General features: G+C 43.0%; 1 protein-coding gene across 1 annotated transcript; it reads left to right on the top strand.

Annotated features, from left to right (window-relative positions):
* The first annotated feature begins 226 nt into the window (after positions 1-226).
* FOXB2 (forkhead box B2) lies at positions 227-1,677 on the top strand. The gene has a single exon (XM_049769758.1). It carries the CDS (start codon positions 227-229, stop codon positions 1,526-1,528), a length of 1,302 nt encoding a protein of 433 aa, XP_049625715.1. The 3' UTR covers positions 1,529-1,677.
* Positions 1,678-19,128: the final 17,451 nt, after the last annotated feature.

The raw sequence follows: 19,128 nt of genomic DNA, 5'->3' as shown, positions 1-19,128 counted from the left end.
AGCGCCCACAGCTTACAGAGCCGGATAGGCCCCGCGCGGAGAAGCCCGGCCGCGGAGAGGCGACCGAAGAGGGACGGTCCGCGGGCGTTCCGCCGAGCGAGCGTGGGCGGGCGGCCAGGAGGCCCGGGGCCGGCGCGATTCGTGCCGACGTCCGGGCCCCAGAGCCGGGCGCGGGGCGACGCCGCGGTCCAGCGCAGGCCGGACGGCCGTGGCGGAGGCGAGGGCGATGCCGCGGCCGGGGAAGAGCTCGTACAGCGACCAGAAGCCGCCCTACTCGTACATCTCGCTCACTGCCATGGCCATCCAGCATTCGGCCGAGAAGATGCTGCCGCTGAGCGACATCTACAAGTTCATCATGGAGCGCTTCCCCTACTACCGCGAGCACACGCAGCGCTGGCAGAACAGCCTGCGCCACAACCTCTCCTTCAACGACTGCTTCATCAAGATCCCGCGGAGGCCCGACCAACCGGGCAAGGGCAGTTTCTGGGCGCTGCACCCCGACTGCGGCGACATGTTCGAGAACGGCAGCTTCCTGCGGCGCCGCAAGCGCTTCAAGGTGCTGCGCGCCGACCACACGCACCTGCACGCGGGCAGCGCCAAGAGCGCCGTGGGCGCGGGGCCCGCGGGACACCTGCACTCGCAGCACCCGCACCCGCACCCGCACCCCCACCACCACCACCACCACCATCACCACCACCACCACGCGGCCGCACACCACCACCACCCCGCGCCGCCGCCGCCGCCCATGGCGCACTACTTCCACCAGCCGCCGCCCGCGGCCCCGCAGCCCGCGCCGCACCTCCCGTCGCAGCCGCCTCAGCCCGCGCCGCAGCCGGCCCCGGCCCAGCCCCCGCCGCCCCCGGGAAAGATGCCCGAGGCGGCGGCGGTGGCGGCGGCGGCGGCGGCTGCAGCGGCCGCGGCCGTGGGCAGCGTGGGGCGCCTGTCGCACTTCCCGCCCTACGGGCTGAGCCCGGCCGCCGCCGCCGCAGCAGCAGCCGCAGCGTCCACGTCGGGCTTCAAGCACCCGTTCGCTATCGAGAACATCATCGGCCGGGACTACAAGGGCGTGCTGCAGGCGGGCGGGCTGCCCCTGGCGTCCGTCATGCACCACTTGGGCTACCCCGTGCCCGGGCAGCTCGGCAACGTGGTGGGTTCCGTGTGGCCTCATGTGGGCGTCATGGATTCCGTGGCCGCGGCCGCGGCCGCGGCCGCCGCTGCAGGGGTCCCGGTGGGCCCGGAGTACGGGGCCTTCGGGGTGCCCGTCAAGGCCCTGTGCCACTCGGCGAGTCAGAGCCTGCCCGCCGTGCCGGTGCCCATCAAGCCCACCCCGGCGCTGCCTCCCGTGGCCACGCTGCCGCCCGCGCTCACGGTTCCCGCAGCCGCGCAGCAGCCACCGGGGCCGTCCTCGGGCTGCCCCGCGGCCGCGGCCTCGGCCTCGCCAGCCGCCTCACTGCTGGAGCCGCCCCCCGGGCAGAGTGCGGCGGAGAGCAAGGGCGGCTCCTTGTGCTCAGTGCTGGTGCGCTCCTAGGGGTCAGCGGAGCAGCGCCCAGGAGCCGGGAGAGCGAGGCGCCCTGCGGAGGCCCAGCAGAGCTGGCCACCTGGAGCCCTCGAGGGCAAAGAATGAACTGTCTGAAAGTGGATTCTCCCGTGGTCTGAATAAATATACAACTTGTGGTGTCTGTGTTTCTACCCTGTTGTACAATCCGCTTAACGAAAGCCAGTCTTCAGGTAAGAGTTCCTATTGTGATTGATATTAGGCCTCATTAAGTTATGGAAGGGGGTAAGAGACGGCAGAAGGTTCGGGGCCAAGGAGTGCACTCCTGCTTTCTTCCCTACGAGCATTCGTGGGGGAGCCGAACTCTCGGGAGGGACTGATGCAGAGAAGGACGCGGATTCAGACTTCAGATACCAATGAGGTGTCTCTCTGCTGGGCCCGGACCCGGGCTGCCTCCCCTGGCGATTGTGCGGGACAAAACAAAGCTCTTCACTAAGAAAAATAATTTGAGGAAGAAACAGGGACTCGTGAGATGCTTTGCTGGTCAGCTGCCTTGCTGGCCAGTGGCACGGGAGAGGACGCAGAGTCGGATTCCAAGTCAGGGTGGGTGGGGCGGGGGCTGCCGAGGACCTTGGGAAACTGTTAAGATTCTAAGCTTAAGGCTTAACAGGAGTTGAGAGGGAAAGCGGGAAGGATGAAGCAATTTAAACGAATTGTACGATTCGTTTGCACAAAAGAGAATGACAGCAGCTTCAAAAGCAAAGCCCCAGATACCAAAACTCAGGCTGAAAGAAACAGCCACCAGAGTTCCAAAAGGCACCTTTCTCTGGGCCCTTCATTTGTGCACAACTGAGTCAGCCCTCTCTCGTCCCCCGCAAACATTCCCACCGCCCATCCTTTTGCAACTTTCGGGGGAATGGGATGGGCGGCGGTCCCCCCCCCCCCATGTTAGAAGGTAGGAAAACCCAGCGACGCCTCCTGGCACTGTTGCTCGCGATGCCTGTATGGGACGCGTACAGCGCCCCCCAGCCTCTGCCGAAAGAGTGAAGCGGAGCCCTGTAGGCTGGGCACCTCCTGCGGAAGAATTCCCGTGTCCGATTGGAAAAGAAACTGGCCTCGAAGCCACTGCCCCTTTCCCTCTTTGAGCCCCGGGAATAGCACTTTACTCGCAACAACCGTTCAGGGCGAGAAGCTGCCCTTTTTGCCTCCAAGTCCCCTCGGGCTTGTGTCGATGCCCCGTTCGTGTTGTAACTTTGTGCCAAGTTCATGTCTGCCAGTCGTGCTCGCGCTGTTCTCCATTAAAGCTTGTCTGAATGTGCCAGTGCCCGCGTGAAAGTGTTTTGCTTTTCCGAGAAAAAGCCCGAGCCGCACGCGGCTTCGCGCGCGTGTCCCCTTGCATGAACAGAGGACGCTGCGACTCGGCCAGCCTCGTCCTTCCCCCTAGTTCCTTTAAGCCCACGGGGACTGTGCTTGGGAGAGACAAAACCGGGCGGAGGTTCCCCTTTACTCGTCGTGGGAGTCCCTGTAGTCCCCATCCCGGCCTTGGCTGATCGCCTCAAGAGCTACCGTTCTTAGAGGCACTGCAGACGCTCCACCACGACGTTTCTTCTCTTTCTGCTGCTGATCCCGGTAGCAGCCCGACACCCTTCTCTTTGCTAGAAGTGTCGAGGGCGGCCTAGGCGGGTCGAGTGACTCGGCGGGGTTGGGCGCGTGGCGCAAGGTACCCTCCAATGTCAGTGGCCCAGAAGGGGCGCTCTGGCCGCCTCCTGGTCGCGCTTGGGCAGGACCTGTTGCGCCTCCGAGGCGGGGCAGCGCCCGGCGCAATCCCAGGGTTCGGGCCGGCATGGGGAGCGGTGCCCTGGACAAGCTGGGAGGTGGTGGGTACCGCTGAGCTTCGCAAAGGTGTCCTGGATCCAGCTTCCTAGTACGAGACTCCCAGGCCTTTGCCCAGCCTGACCCGGTGAGCCTGGAGTGGAGTTCAGTAGCGGCTTTACAAACCGTATTTCCCCATTCCCCACTGCCGACCAGCTCTGCGGCGTACAACTGAGCTTCCCTCTCCAGTCCGAGGGGGAGAGGTCGCTGCTTGCTTGGTGTGACCAGCGCGAGGGACCCACTGGGCCCTGCGTTTCTGCGAGGGCGGCCTCGGCGCTGCTCTGCGGCTGCGACGGAGGATCAGAGGGCCCCGAGTGAGCGCAGCTTCATTTGAAAGCGGCCCAGTTGGCTTCAGTCTCCAGTATCTCCAGGATGACCCCTGAGCACAGCTGGGAGTAGCCAAAAACACCAAAAGGGAGTAAATAGAGTGAGGAGGCGATGATGCTGTGCGGTCACGAATTTGGGGGCTTTTGGGGGTTCGGTTCTTGGCCCTGAAAGCCAGGGCCCTTAGCTGAGGGACAGCGGTCCGAAAGGACCTTTGACTCTCAGAGGTTCCTCTGAAATCTCATCCGTCCCGCCTGCTGCAAAGGGCTGGGTCACTTTTCTTACGGTAAGAGGGACGACCCCTCGGGCGGGGGAGGGAGGACTGGCCCAGGTGGCGGAAAAGGAGAAACAAAGATTGGGCTCCTTTTTCTGGGTCCCCTCACCTCATGCAGCTCGAGACACCCTAGAGTGTGTGTGTGTGGGAGGGGGTGTGGAGACACAGTTTATTTAAAAAAAAAATAGAAGGGGCTGGGGGTGTGGAGTGCTTTTCAAGATGATCCCACTCATGCTTTCTTCCAGGACATCCTGGTATAATTGAAATAAGTGAAACGGAGGCAAGAAAATCAGAGATTTCTGTAAATAAACAAAGGGAGTGTTCTGATCCCAGGTGAGATCAACTACTGAAGCCCTCACAACCACCAGGAAGATCATTTTCTAACTGGAGAAGCAGGCCAGCCTCCATGGTGCGGGGGAGGGTCTCCTGTGGCCAGTTGGCCACTCCTTCTCGGTGGTAAAGCCGGGAACCTGGAATAGTTGGTGTTCTACCAACTATTCGAGACTAAGTGTATTGCCCCTTACAGACTTGGGTTTTCACACTCATGTGCAAAAACAAATAAACAGACAAGCAAAAACTAAACAAACAAAAATCCACTTGCCCAAAGACACTGGATCTAGATTCCTTGCTTACTGAAAGCAGGTTAACAGAAACCACGCCATGAAAAAGGTTTTATCTCGGTTATAACCAAACTCTACAGAAAGCCATAAAGCTCTCTGAGTACAGAGATACCTGGGTACGGAAAGAATACATTAAGTCTGTGCATGCTCCACTTTGGAGGTCGCCCACGTCTCAACAGAAGACCTGTACTCTGGGTTTTCTCCCATTTGGAGAAGCCTGTTCTCTCCTATACTCTCTCTGTCTCTATCTCCGTCTCCTTCCCTTCCACCCCCTCTCTCCATCCTCCTAAATAGAATTATTTTTGTAAATAAAACTATTTTATTTTGCTAAAGAAAAAAGTGATGCTACTTTGATAATCCTCTAGGTGATCTTATATGGTCTTACAGATACACTCTCTCTAGGCTCCTGTCAGTATAGAGGGGAAGTCAGGTTTCTTTCTAGTCATTTAAAAAAAATGGAGCCACTTTTAAAAGTTCACAAGATCATTCTTGGTATGCTGTTATCTGGTAGAGATGACATGAAATTACATTCCTGGTTTCCAAGATGATCAAAAGGACTAGTTACTAGTCTTCAATTAATTCATTAAATGCAGAGACTGGTGAAAGTTAGGGGAGGTACAATGAGAAGTGTCACTAAAATAAAGGAAGGAAGAACTTTGTATAATCTATTAACTGTATTTCCCTGTTAAGCTGAGATGATTGCTAAAGGTAGGAGGACTATTTCATCAATAATCCCTAGGAAATCAGGCCATCCTGCAAAGGCTAGAATTGTCACAGTTGGCATCTGGCACTTAGGAAGCCTGTCATTTAGGCTGGCTTGTGGTCAATTATCTCCTTAAGTAGACTGGCATTAGTCCAGCCAAAGAGGAAGCTGGTTGTATCAGTAGGAATCAGAGCCAGCTAGCTGGAAATGGCACCGCTGAACTCCACGCATCTTTACATGGCAGAGTTTTAAATCTGATCCACATACATCCTCTGGGATTCTAGGTGACATCTGCATTTCTGGCACTCCTACAGAAAGAAGCCATGAGAGTATGAAATCAATACCCGAGAAGAAGAAATATTGATCACAAGGTCACTGGTTCTCCTTAAAGTTCATTTTCTTGACCAATTTTTATTTCTGAATATTCACAATTCTAAAATTTTATGCACTGGATAAAAATCTGTTTCTTCACTATACCTTTCTGTAACTTGGGCAGAAAGGATCGTTTGGAGGTAAATTTGTATTTATATGTGTGGTAAGGTTTTGAAATAGTATTTCTGTTATACTACATGTATTTAATTCTGCATGAATGTGCAGAGCAGGGCAGAGTTGTCATTGAAATAGAAAATAAAGAAAAAATTTCTAAAAGCTAGTGATAACCATTTTATGATTAAAAGACTGAAGGAATTCAAGTAGAGGTAGAAAGTCCTTGAATTCCAAAGGACAAAACAATTTCTTAAGTCCAACATTCTCATTTTGCTTCTTGAAAGTATTTTCATTAACTTTATCTCTCAAAGCTGAAATGCTACCTTATACCCTTTGGGGGAGATTGAAGAGATCTGCTTGGGATTTGAATTTGGTCTTAAACCATTGTTTAAATGGTATGAGTTGGCAAAATTCCAGATGTACTCTGTCCCAAGCACTTTTCCCCCTTAAGTCTCCCCTGTGTATTTTAAGGAAAATTTAAGCCACATGTTGCTCTTTCCCTCTTGCATCCAAATGTAATTTTATTGAATTTTAGCATGGTCCATGAAATTCAAATTCTGAGTTTTAAGCATAATATATTCATATGATCTACACACAGTCACATGATACATATATATATATATATTAAGCAGAAAGCAAAGCATCTGAGAACTATAGCTGTCTTATTATAGTAACATTTCTTTAGACTGCTGAGCCAATGCCATACTTTTTAAATTTTATAAAATCACTAAAAATTTCAAATTAATGGCCCATGAAAATATTTTGTAAAACATATTGTTAAGAATATGTTTTGACTTGTTTATTTTGACCCAAATAGTTTCTTGCCACTAGGAACAGAGTCTTGCATCCAGGAGACTCCCAAGCTCTCCTTGTAAGTCATGGACCTCATTATTGCAGCATCATTTTAAAAAATGCTTGTTCAAATATGCTTCCCCATCTGAGTCACTTCCAGGCCTGTCAGCACCTTCACGGAAAGCGTGCTTTTACTGTTACTGCAGATGGATGCTTGGTAAGAACTATACTATAGCCCCAACTGAATTAGGTACATTCCAGAAAGTATTCATCACATTAGAATACACAAATGAGAAAAAGTGGAAAGGAAGGGGAGAGGAAAGGGAGAAGGGAGAAATGGAAGGAGAGAGAAAAAAGGAGAAAAGAAGGGAGGGAGGGAAAGAAGGGAAGAATGAACAAATGAAGGAAGAAAAGGAAGCAATAGATATATGCATCCTATATTAATAAAGCAAAAAAATTAATTATAATTTTCTAATCTCATATTACTTTGGTCTTCACTTAGTAAATTAGAGATGAATTCTTTTCAAGCACTTAAAATGTTGTTCTATGACATGTACCTGAAATAGTTTTGCCTTAGAAACAATATGTCTTCTCTAAAATTTATTTCTTAGCCAGAGGAGTCAGAATATTATTTAACTAACTTAGGGTAACTTCATTTATTACCTAAAATTATAAGGCCTACAAATTCATTCTAGGGGTAGATTTTGAAACACTAACTTTGTTTTCATTAATTTTATAATGATTGACCTAAGTCCCCATAGGAAAATGTTTAAATAAATAATGCTATATGAATAACATGGCCATACAAATAATGCTTATAAAATTTTAGTCAAAACTTGTTTGGGAAATCCTATGAAGGAAATTATCTCAACTTCGTAATGTACACTAAACACACACCAGAAGAGACTATTTTAAATAATAACAGTGATAAAATAAAATGTTATAAAATTATAGGTAATTTTATTTCCTTGTTTTCCATGTGTTCTATATTATTTGGAATTTTCTGTTATACATCAATTATATTTTACTTTTAGAGACAGGAAAGAATTACTAAAACAAAATATACAAGAGCTGAAGCAATAGCACAGCAGGTAGGTGTCTGCCTTGCATGAGGCCAACCAAGTTCCATCTCTGGCATCCCATATGGTCCCCGAGCCTGCCATGAGTAACTTCTGAGCACAGAGCCAGGAGTAACCCCTGAGTGCTTCCTGGTGTGCCCCACAAAAATAAGAATAACTATCCAATATAACTGACATTCAACAAAACAAGAATACTTACTTTTAAAATAAAATATTGCTTGAAATAGAGGTAAACTCAAAGAACAACAAAAATAAATAGAATATATACCCTTTTCATTCTTTTACTGAACTTTTGACAAGAAGTCCATTTTGAAACAAGAAAGAAAAGAATAGTTTTAAATTATTTTTAACTAGGTTGACAGAAAAAATAGCAACTATAGTTATTTCCTTCCAAATTAGAAAAACAAATACAGAATTCTACTTAGTTAACAAAGGTAAACTTTATTTCTTTTTTTTCTTTTTCAATGGAGAAGAAGAGACAATATTTTCATTTGTTTCTAGTTATCTCTGATTTAAAGGTCTGCCTTCTACTTGAGACATAAACCAGGATGTGTGGTAAATGTCACTCAGTTGCTTACATGAAGTCATGATCACAAATCTTACTGTATGAGAGTCAGAGCCTTGAATAGTTGCTAGAGTGCTTGTCTTACATGCAGCTGACCTGAGTTTGATCCCAGGCACCCCAGAAGGTTTCCCAAGCTCACCAGGCGTAGTCCTTGAGAACAGGGTAAGTCCTGAGTACTGCTTGGTCTGGTCCAAAAACAAACAAACAAAATTAAGTCTTATTATAAACATTTCTAATTTTTAATCCTTAAAGTTCTTTACTCATCTGTCACCATTTTTTGTTCATTCTTTTGAGATTCAATCTATTCTTTCTAAAGTTTGCTTGACCTTTATTCTTCTGTACTCCATTCTTCTCTCTTGCCTGCTTTGCCCTCTCCCCACTCTACCCTAATCCTTATCTCCTTCATCTTTTCCACTTTTCTAGATGTGAACACTGGGACCTCACTTTCTACAATGAATGTGAACTATGAAAGTCATAGTTCTTTCCTAAATGAAGACAACTATTTTAAGAAGAAGAATTTAGGGGCTGGAGAGATAGCATGGAGGTAAAGCGTTTGCCTTTCATGCAGAAGGTCACTGGTTCAAATCCCGGTGTCCTATAAGGTCCCCCGAGCTAGCCAGGAGCGATTTCTGAACCTGGAGCCAGGAGTAATCCCTGAACTGCTGGGTGTGACCCCCCCCCCAAAAAAGGAGAAGAATTTAAATGATAGTTACTAAAATCACTTGTTAAGTACCTGAGAGATAATATAGCAAGGCATTTGCCTTGCAGGTGACCAACCCTGATTTGATCCTCAGACCTACATTTGATACCTCAGGCACCACCAAGAATATGTCTGAGAACAGAGCCAGGAATAAATCTTGAACACCACTCACTGTGTGTGACTTCAAAACAAAATGACATTTTAATTAAAAAAAAAACACATTTTATTTTATTTTGCCCCTTTTACTTCCATTTGGTGTTGCTGGTCTTGCTATGATATCCAGGGATTGTATAATTTGTGATATGGCAGATTGCACACTTTTTGTGGTGTCAGAAATCACACAGCAATCTGGTACAATGCCAGGAATCAAACCCAGTCTCATACCTGTATGCCAGGCACTCAGCCACTGAGCCACCCCTTCAAGTCACACTTTAAAATATCACTATACATACATATCCATTTTGTAAACTATTTATTGGCTATTGGAGCAGAAACTGCCACTGCTGACAATAAGACTTATTTCTAATTGTACTATTTGTTAAGTTCTGTTTTTCTCCCATTTCCAAGTCCTAAGATAAAGGGATCTGGATACCTGCTTTGCCAGCTGGCTATATATGAGGGTCAACAAGGTCGAAAATGTAAAAAAAAATTGGGGCCGGAGAGATAGCATGGAGGTAAGGAGTTTGCCTTTCATGCAGGAAGTCATCGGATCGAATCCTGGCATCCCATATGGTCCCTCGTGCCTGCCAGGAGCAATTTCTGAGCCTGGAGCCAGGAATAACCCCTGAGCAGTGCCGGGTGTGACCCAAAAACCACAAAAAAAAAATATTTGATCCAATTCAATTTATTCCTCTGGAGCTACCTCTCTGTTTGGGATTCCTAAAAGCATATTCCATGTAATGGCATTCCCTGTTGCAGCCCAGTGCCTTCCTTCCAAGTAAATACCACAGCTGAATTTACTTGGTAGTTTTTAAACACACAACTGGTCTTAGCAGCTCTTTCTTAGAGAAGTCAGTACTAAATATACATATAATTCAAGATTCAGAAGTCAAACATCGAAGAGACCACCTCTAAATTTCTAAATGTTAATAAAAATTTTAGCATCTTCTCTTAAACTTTCCTTCTAAAGGTAACACCTCAGAATATCTTTACACCTTTTCCATTATTAACATCTTTACACCTTACCTCTAGTGCCACCTTCCTGGCCCCACTTTTTTTTTTTTTTTTTTTGGTTTTTGGGCCACACCCGTTTGACGCTCAGGGGTTACTCCTGGCTATGCGCTCAGAAATCGCCCCTGGCCTGGGGGGACCATATGGGACACCGGTGGATCCAACCGAGGTCCGTCCTATGCTAGCGCTTGCAAGGCAGACACCTTACCTCTAGTGCCACCTTCCCGGCCCCTATTAACATCTTTAACACATAGCTAACAGTTATATTTAAGCTGAATTCAATTCCTAGCACCATATGGCCCCCAATCACCATAGGGGGTGATCCTGAATACTCTGGGAATAGCTCCCAAACAAAATAAGACAATTCACTTTATTAAAATATGTCTGTAAAATTAACTGACATGCTATCTGGCTTTTTTTTTTTTTTTTTTGCCACCATCAGTGCTCAAGGTTACTTTTGGCTCTGTACTAAGAAATTACTCCTGGCTGGCTAGAGGGATCATATGGTGCATTGGGGTTCAAACTTGAGCTACCGGTATGCAAGAAAAACACCTTACCCACAAACTATCGCTTCTAACTAGTCTTTGCTACAATAATGCTCAAGGACTTGAGAGTCTAAAGTAGACGACTGTCTCCTCTGATAAAGGTATATACGAAGGAAGTCCAGAGGAGCAGGGAGTTCAAGTTTATAATATTAAAGTTCAAGTTTATAATATTAAACTTGATATAAACTTTATATAAATATAAATATTATAATATTAAAGTTCAAGTTTATAATATTAAACAGTATAAATAGACATAATAGGTATTCCTATACATATTGTTGTGCCTTTACATACTATTTATGCAAATATATAAAAGTGGGTTGAAAATGCTTTGCATACAGGAGGACAGAGTTTGATTTCTGCTACCACCACATGGTCTTTTGAATACTGTCAGATGTAGTTTGGTCCAAAAACAAGCAAAAATATTTCATTTTGTTTTTTGTTTTAGATTATCAGGCTTACTATACTATTAATAGTGATTCAAACATCATGCCCATCACCAGGTATATATCTTTATCCCCCAAGGATTTTAAAACCACTCCCTCTCAACCCTGCAACTCAATTTTTTTTATTAAAATACTGAGTTTATTTCACATGTATATTTTTGTCTCCCCACCATTTCCATCTGTCTGACCACCTCTATTACTATGTCCTATCAGCAACTCAATTTTATAGATTAATTCTCTCATTAGGTTGCTCATTGGCCCTTTGTTGCTACCTAAGGGTGTATCTTTAAGCCCCACATATAAGAGAGATCATTCTGTATCTATACCTCTCCTTCTGACTGAACTCACTTTGTATGATACCCTCTAGTTCCAAACAGATTGCTTCAAATAGCATGCTTTAAACAAAAAACTTCACCTTTATGCATCAAATAGTAAAATATATTATTAAAAACCTGTCAAAACTAGTATTAATAACAGCAAAACTCTGTTTCAAATTGTCTTTGAAATGTGTTGGTTGCAGATGGGCTTTCCAATTTCAACATAGTAAACTCAGTCCAGCAGCTAATCAAAGCCAACCATGTGAGATAATGCCAGTCTTAATCCTTTAAGCATCAATAATGCAGCACTACGTACAACAGCAAGAAATTGAAACAACTCAAATATCCAATAACAGATGAATAGTAAAGTTGTAGTACATACACAGAACAGATTGCTATGCAGCTACAAGAAAAGATGAAATTATGCACTTCACTGAAACATGAATGGCAGTTAAGGGAATCATGTTAAGCTAAATAGTCAGAAGATGAACATTATCTGTGGAACAGGGAGAGGCAACATAAGGGAACATGTTATCAAGTTTGTATCAAGTAATTACAAACCCTTGGCCTTGGATTACAATGTTGATTAACAGGGGGACCATATGGGATGCTCAGGATCAAACTTGGGTCAGCCATGTGCAAGGTAAATGCCCTACTGCTGTGCAATTACTCTGGCCCATATTTCTTCCCAATTCTCTCCATCACCACTTCTTTTACTAGCCCACTCCTCTCTCTACATTAAAATTTAATTACATCATACATTCAACAGCTGCATTTCTTCTTTCCTTTAATTGTCATCTTTGGGGCTGAAGGAAAAGATCAAGTGATCTTTGCCTACGCAAAGAAAGGACATGATAGATAACACAGCGGTAGGGTATTTGCCTTGCATGTGGGGGACCCAAGAGGGACCCGGTTTGATTCCCTGCACTCATATTGTCTCCCAGTCTGTCAGGATCAATTTCAGAGTGCAGAGCCAGGAGTGACCCCTGAGCGCTGCTGGGTGTAGCCCAACAACCAATAAATAAATAAATAAAGTTTTTTTGTTAATATGCAAAGAAAGCCCTGAGTCAAGCCTTGTACCTCAAAGCCCTTCTACTAACTGGGATTCTGGTTGTTCCTCAGACTTCTTAAACCTAAGAAACATTTCATTCCTAAAAAGTGGAGGATCAAGCTGTCAGCTCATCTTCCCTGGGTGGCCATCTTTACAGCACCACTAGGAATGGCTCCTATATTAAAAAATTCAACTTGAAAAACAAATTCTCAAAGCCTAATAAATTGTTAGAACATACTATTCCTGTCTATTTTCTTAAAAATATGATGATTTTCTTCTTCCTCTCCCTAATCTCTCCATTTCTCTTTATAGGAGTATAAGGCAAGTTTCACAGAATAGCACACCCATGACTTGAACTTAAATATGTTACTCAGCTGCGTCCAAAATAAATCATAGGGGCCAAGGCAATAGCCCCTAACATCTTATATGATCCCCTGAACACTTTCAGAGTAATTCCCAAGCACAAAGCCAGGAATAGTCCCTGAGCACCACTGGGTATGGCTCCAAAACAAAATAAAACAACAAAACTAAAAATAGAATAGTGTCAAATTCACCTTTACATAAATCACCATGTTTTTTTGAAAGATAATTTCTTTGGGTCATTGAGAACATTCTTAGGGTCATTGAGAACATTCAAGACATTTTAAACATTTTTAAAAAATGTCCTAAGATCTGATGAACAACTTACTCTGCAACTACTTCAAACTGATCAGAAAGAAGGACTATGAATGTAGAACAGAGATAGAGAACTTACCTTGCACATGTGAAATTCTGGGTTGGATCCCTAGTGTCAGAAAACAAAGCAAAACAAAATAATAAGCAAATAACAAAGGAAAATAATAATAATAAGCAAATAAAGAAAAATAATCAGAAGACTCATTTTTAAAAATTCTGTACATCTCACTAGTAAACAAATAATATCTTTGTGATCATCATTCAAAGCATGACCTGATGCAATGAGAAGAGTTTGATTTGAAATCCCATCTCTGAAACATACTACCACAATCACTTTAATCATAAAAGCTATTATTTTTAGTAATAATAATTCTCCAAACAGTAAATGCAGCACATTCTAATCGCAAATATTGTTCTGATGTTACTGATAAGAAACTGAGGCTCAAAGCTCCAATGACTGGTGTGTGTGCTTTGCACGTTAGAGTCCAAGTTTGCATGCTGGTACTGCATAGTTTTCCAAGCACAGTAGGGAGAAACTTCACATACTAAACTTTCAAACAGCACTATAGACAGAGACAGAGAAAAACAGTGAAAAAAAAAAAAGAATCAGAGAATATACAGTTTTCTCACACAGCTAGTTAATGATTACATAGTGGTGGCATCAAGAAGGCAGAAAACGGTACCTTGTGAATTCTACCAGGTTAAAAATTCAACAAAATAATCGGATCTGACCACAGCATTCCACAAATGGTCCCACATAGATAATGGAGAGAAGTAGTAGTAGTAGTTCTGGGTAAGTTTTGGTGTGAGGGAATTCCAGATAGTAAGGAATTCAGGGTTGGGGAAGGGCAAAGTGAATGTACTTATAATAGCTGAGCTTCATCTGCGTCAAGCTAGCATTTTCAGAAGGTAGGGGAATGTCCAGTAATCTTAGACAGTGAGGCAGCCCCCTATCTTTACTTTCCAGAATGAAAATGGCCTACATATATAGAGGCCTGTGTAGTTGACAGCAAAGAAGGTCTCTTCTTCCTCAGTACATCTGAGGGAGAGCAGACAATCACACAAACTCAAAACAGAGATTTGTTCTGAGAAACCAGGAAAACTGATTTGGGTGTGTACAGATTCACAAAATCCAGAAAAGAGGTTATAGGTACAGGGAGAAGCACACAGGTACTGTGACAGAAGGAGAACAGCACTACTGGTTTGTACTGTTGTCTCAATGGGATGAATCATAAGTTCAGCACCACAGAACCTATATGGAATCAGTGGATGTGACCCTTGGATAACTTCCCAAGTCTGTACAAAATTAGACCCTCAACAAAAGCCCTCACAGTGTAATAGACACTACAAAGAAGTAGAGCAACCCACTAAAATTAATGAAGACAAATACCTAAAAAGTTTCCCAAGCATGTAGAAGCCACATGATCTCTTAGATAAGGGCTTCAATAAATTGAATAAATTTCAATAAATTTAGGAAATAAATCGAGGGAAACAATATAATAGACCTCCAACATAGAAAAAGAAGATATTAGAAACTAGAAAGAAGAGAAAAAGGAAAAGCAGAAAGAAAGAAAGAAAGAAAGAAAGAAAGAAAGAAAGAAAGAAAGAAAGAGAAAGAAAGAAAGAAAGAAAGAAAGAAAGAAAAAAAGAAGAAAGAGAGAAAGAAAGAGAGAAAGAAAGAGAAAGAAAGAGAAAGAAAGAAAGAAAGAAAGAAAGAAAGAAAAAAAGAAGAAAGAGAGAAAGAAAGAGAGAAAGAGAGAAAGAAGAAAGAAAGAAGAAAGAAAAAGAAAGAAGAAAGAAAAAGAAAGAAGAAAGAAGAAAGAAAGAAAGAAAGAAAGAAAGAAAGAAAGAAAGAAAGAAAGAAAGAAAGAAAGAAAGAAAAAGAAAAAGAAAGAAAGAATCAAACAAAGAAAGAAGGAAAGAAAGAAAAAAAGAAAAAAGAAAGAAAGAAAGAAAAAAAGAAAAAAGGAAGACAGAAATAAAGAAAGAGAAAGAAAGAAAGAGAAAGAAAGAAAGAAAGAAAGAAAGAAAGAAAGAAAGAAAGAGAAAGAAAGGAAGGAAGGAAGGAAGGAAGGAAGGAAGGAAGGAAGGAAGGAAGGAAGGAAGAAAGAAAGAAAGAAAGAAAGAAAGAAAGAAAGAAAGAAAGAAAGAAAGAAAGAAAGAAAGAAAGAAAGAAAGAAAGAAAGAAAGAAAGAGAAAGAAAGAAAGGAAGGAAGGAAGGAAGGAAGGAAGGAAGGAAGGAAGGAAGGAAGAAAGAAAGAAAGAAAGAAAGAAAGAAAGAAAGAAAGAAAGAAAGAAAGAAAGAAAGAAAGAAAGAAAGAAAGAAAGAAAGAAAGAAAGAAAGAAAGAAAGAAGAAGATAAGCAGATGAACTTACAAACACTTTAATGGATTATTCAGTAGCAAAGTGGCATACTGAATACTAAAACAGTATGCTGGAGGATAAGATATAAGAGACCATTAATAAAAAAGCAGAAGTTGGTTTAGAGCAGTGCTTCTCAAATAGTGAGGCGCGCCCCACAGGGGGATGTGTTTGACCTCAGCAAACATTGTCATAACAAGCTAAGCCCCGTGCTTATGTCTCTGTATGTTTCTGGAGCTGAGAGTTGCTGTGTTCTGCTTCAAATTCCGCTTCGAAAAGCTATGCATCGCAAAACATGTTCATTGTAGCTATCAATCTAGACATCACCTCTGATTAAAAAATCACCTCAAATTATTTTATATATTTTTGTTTTGCAGGTTAAAGTATTTTTAAATAAAGATACTATTTACAATCATGCGGTGGGGGTGCAAAAATGTTTTCTTCTTCCTAGGGGGGTCATGACAGAAAATAATTGAGAAGCACTGGTTTAAAGGAATAACATAAAGGATGGATGTTAGCCTTACAGACAGCCAACTCATGGCATCCCATATGGAGCCCAAGCACTGCCAGAAGTGATACCTGAGCACAGAGTCAGGAATATAAGGAATACAGTCTGGGCACAGTCCAGTGTACCTGTTGCCCAAAAAAAAAGACTAAATGAAGCAAAAATTATGAAAAGGCATAAATACAATATCAAAAAATATTAGATAAATTTAAGATGAACATCAGATTGTCCAGGTCTAAGAAGTTCAAAGAGTTCAGATAAAATAAACCCAAATAGAGCTTTAAGAAACACTGCAATTATAATGACGAAAAACAAATATAGACATAGAATACTGAGAATAGCATCAAAGAAGAAACTGTATTTTCTAGCGTATACGGTGACTTTTTACCCATGAAAAACTTCTTAAAAGTCGGAGCTCATATTATACGCCAGCATAAGGCATGCTGAAACTTACTCCAGCTTCAGGGAAGAGTGATCCACCCCCCTCTTACTGCTGCATCCCATCCAGCCACCAGATGTCATCACTGGTATTCAGCTTTCAGGTGCTCAGTCCTCTGTTTATCTTTTATAGGTCACAGAGGAGGCACTCTGTCTCCCTCTAGCTATTCTATTAATCACTGCACCCCAACAAGCTGTTCTTGGAGGAGTCCCCTCTCCCTGCTCTCAATGTAGATCACAACTAAAGAAATCACAGTCACTCACTACAAATGACAAATGTAAAATGAGTGTTGGCACTCCAAAGTCTAGTTTATTAAAAATATACTGTTAACTTTTGAGGGTTCTACTCTTTTTCTTTTACATTTTTTAATTTTCATTTGTTGTGCATTAAAAGAAAGGTAGTCTTATATGGTGAATATAGCCAAAACTCTATATTTTAACAGGAAAAGTAGGGTGTCGTCTTATACACCAAAAAATACACTATATATAAATAAACCTCAAAAGAGTCACATCACTAATCAGCAGAGACAGTACAGCAATTAAGGTGCTGTCCTGCACAAGAATACAGCTACTAAACTGGTTTTAATCCCTAGAACCACATATGATACCCTAAGAAATACCAAGTGTGGCCCCAATCATAGAGTCATGAGTAGCCCCTGAACACTGTCATCTATGCTTCCTCCCCACAAAAATGACACAAAAAGAGATAGTATAGGGGTTAGGATGCTTGCCTTACATACAGAGACTTTGTATTTAATTTACAGTTCTTAATATGGTCATTTGAGCACTTCCAGGAGTGACTCTTGAGCACTGAGTCAGGAAAAAGCCCTGGCCACTGTAAGTTGAGGTCCAAATTCTCCCTCTCCCAAAAAGATTCACAATATTTAATAAAACTTTATGAACTAGAGTAGAGTGATTGAACACAGCAGATAAATTGTATTAAAATAACACCTTAAGCATTTGAAACACAGCAGACATTCTGGACTCTACCTTCTCTACTTTCCTGTGTCCTGGACTTTGATCTTCCCTGCCCATCGTTGCTGGGGAAACTTCTTTACAGGTTAGCTCTTACACCCAAAAAGGGTACAGCAGGAAGAGCACAACCACTCCACTTTGCTTCAGGGCCAAGTGCATCTTCTAGTCAATGAACCCCACCACAACACATAGAAAAAAACACACTAGAAGCATGACAATGTTACAGTAAACAACACAGGCCAATAACATGCATAGAAAATGAAGATGGCAGCTCTGATGACCCAAAAACTGCCAACCACTAGGCTAGCCTCTCATATAAGGAGTTTAGAGAAGAAATATGGAGTATGTTCATAGAACTCAAAGAAAGCATAGATCAAGCTGAACAGTCCCCAAAGATAGAAATCAGAAAACTCCCAACTAAAATAACAGGACTAAAAAACTCAATAGATGAAATGAAAAACTCAATGGAAAGCCTCTCTAACAGAGTTATATCAGCTGAGGACAGAATGAGTGAACTGGAAGATGAGATGCAGAGCAACTCCATACAGCAGAAGATATTGGAAAAGAACCTTAAAGTAAATGAGGAGACAGTAAAATATATACTCAAAGAATGTGTACAGATTAAAACAAAAGTCTTTGATAAATTCAACAGAAACATCATAAGAGACCCAGGGGGGAAAATCCCCAGGAAAAATCTATAGTAATGGATATCATTACAGAGAAACTACCAGAGATAAAGACAGCATGCAATCAAATCCTGCAAGCCTGAAGAGTACCAGCTAAAAGAGACCTGAAGAAAAGCACCCCAAGACACATCCTAGTCACAATGATGTATCCCACAGATAGGACTAGAATACCAAAAGCAGCAAGATAAAAAAGGAAATAACATTCAAAGGAGCATTCTTAAGATTTACAGCTGAACTGTCATAAGAAATCCTCAAGGACAAGGCAATGGTGAAATATAGTGACAAAACTTAACAAAACCAGTACTCTGTTCCTAGTTATCTTCTCTCAGTGACCTCCTTCCTCCACCTTTCTTCACTGTGTAACTGTGGTTGCTACTATACTAGGTTTCTGATTAGTCCCCTCTCAAAGACATTTCCAGATATGGGACTGCTGGGAGTCATTTTGAAAACACCAGAAGGCAAAATCATGGACCAAAGTGGAGTTCAGGATTCAGCACCCTCCCCCTGACTATTTCTAATTACTTAAAAGAGACATGCATATCTCCTTTAAATATTTAGATGGATTCCCTTAACCACTATAACTCTTATTGAATATCCTTTTATACAGTGACAATTGTGCCCACTGTTTCTTTTTTCTTTGTAATCTGCTCAATAAGATATTCTGGTAGAAGAGTTTTTTGCTTTAGAATTCATGTTAGAACAAAGTTAAGAGAATTGTTGGACTTGTTCCCTCGGCCCCCAGAGGCACCAATAATACTTTGTGGCACTGATTCTCTTTTGCATAGGCACATTAAAATGGGAAAATATTACATAGAGATATCAACACAAATTTTGTAAGGCAGTTGGGTCTTATACCTCGAACACTGGCATAATGACTTGACTCAGGCCTCAGAAGAAAGGACATTGCAAATACATACACCCCTGAAGCATTGACAATCTACGAAAACAACCACAATTGTCTACAACATCACCAGGAAGCAAACCTCTAACAGGGAAGACCCTACTGCTACCCTGGCATTGACTTACTCCAAGGAGTGTTCACTTAACAC

The sequence above is a fragment of the Suncus etruscus genome, chromosome 3 (assembly GCF_024139225.1).
Source record: "Suncus etruscus isolate mSunEtr1 chromosome 3, mSunEtr1.pri.cur, whole genome shotgun sequence".
Taxonomy (NCBI): Eukaryota; Metazoa; Chordata; class Mammalia; order Eulipotyphla; family Soricidae; genus Suncus; species Suncus etruscus.
The sequence above is the reverse complement of the archived record's forward strand: the minus strand, read 5'-3'. Positions and strand labels throughout refer to the sequence as shown.

Coding starts and splice junctions, on each gene's coding strand:
- FOXB2 (XM_049769758.1), top strand. CDS start 227: ATGCCGCGGCCGGGGAAGAGCTCGTACAGCGACCAGAAGCCGCCCTAC.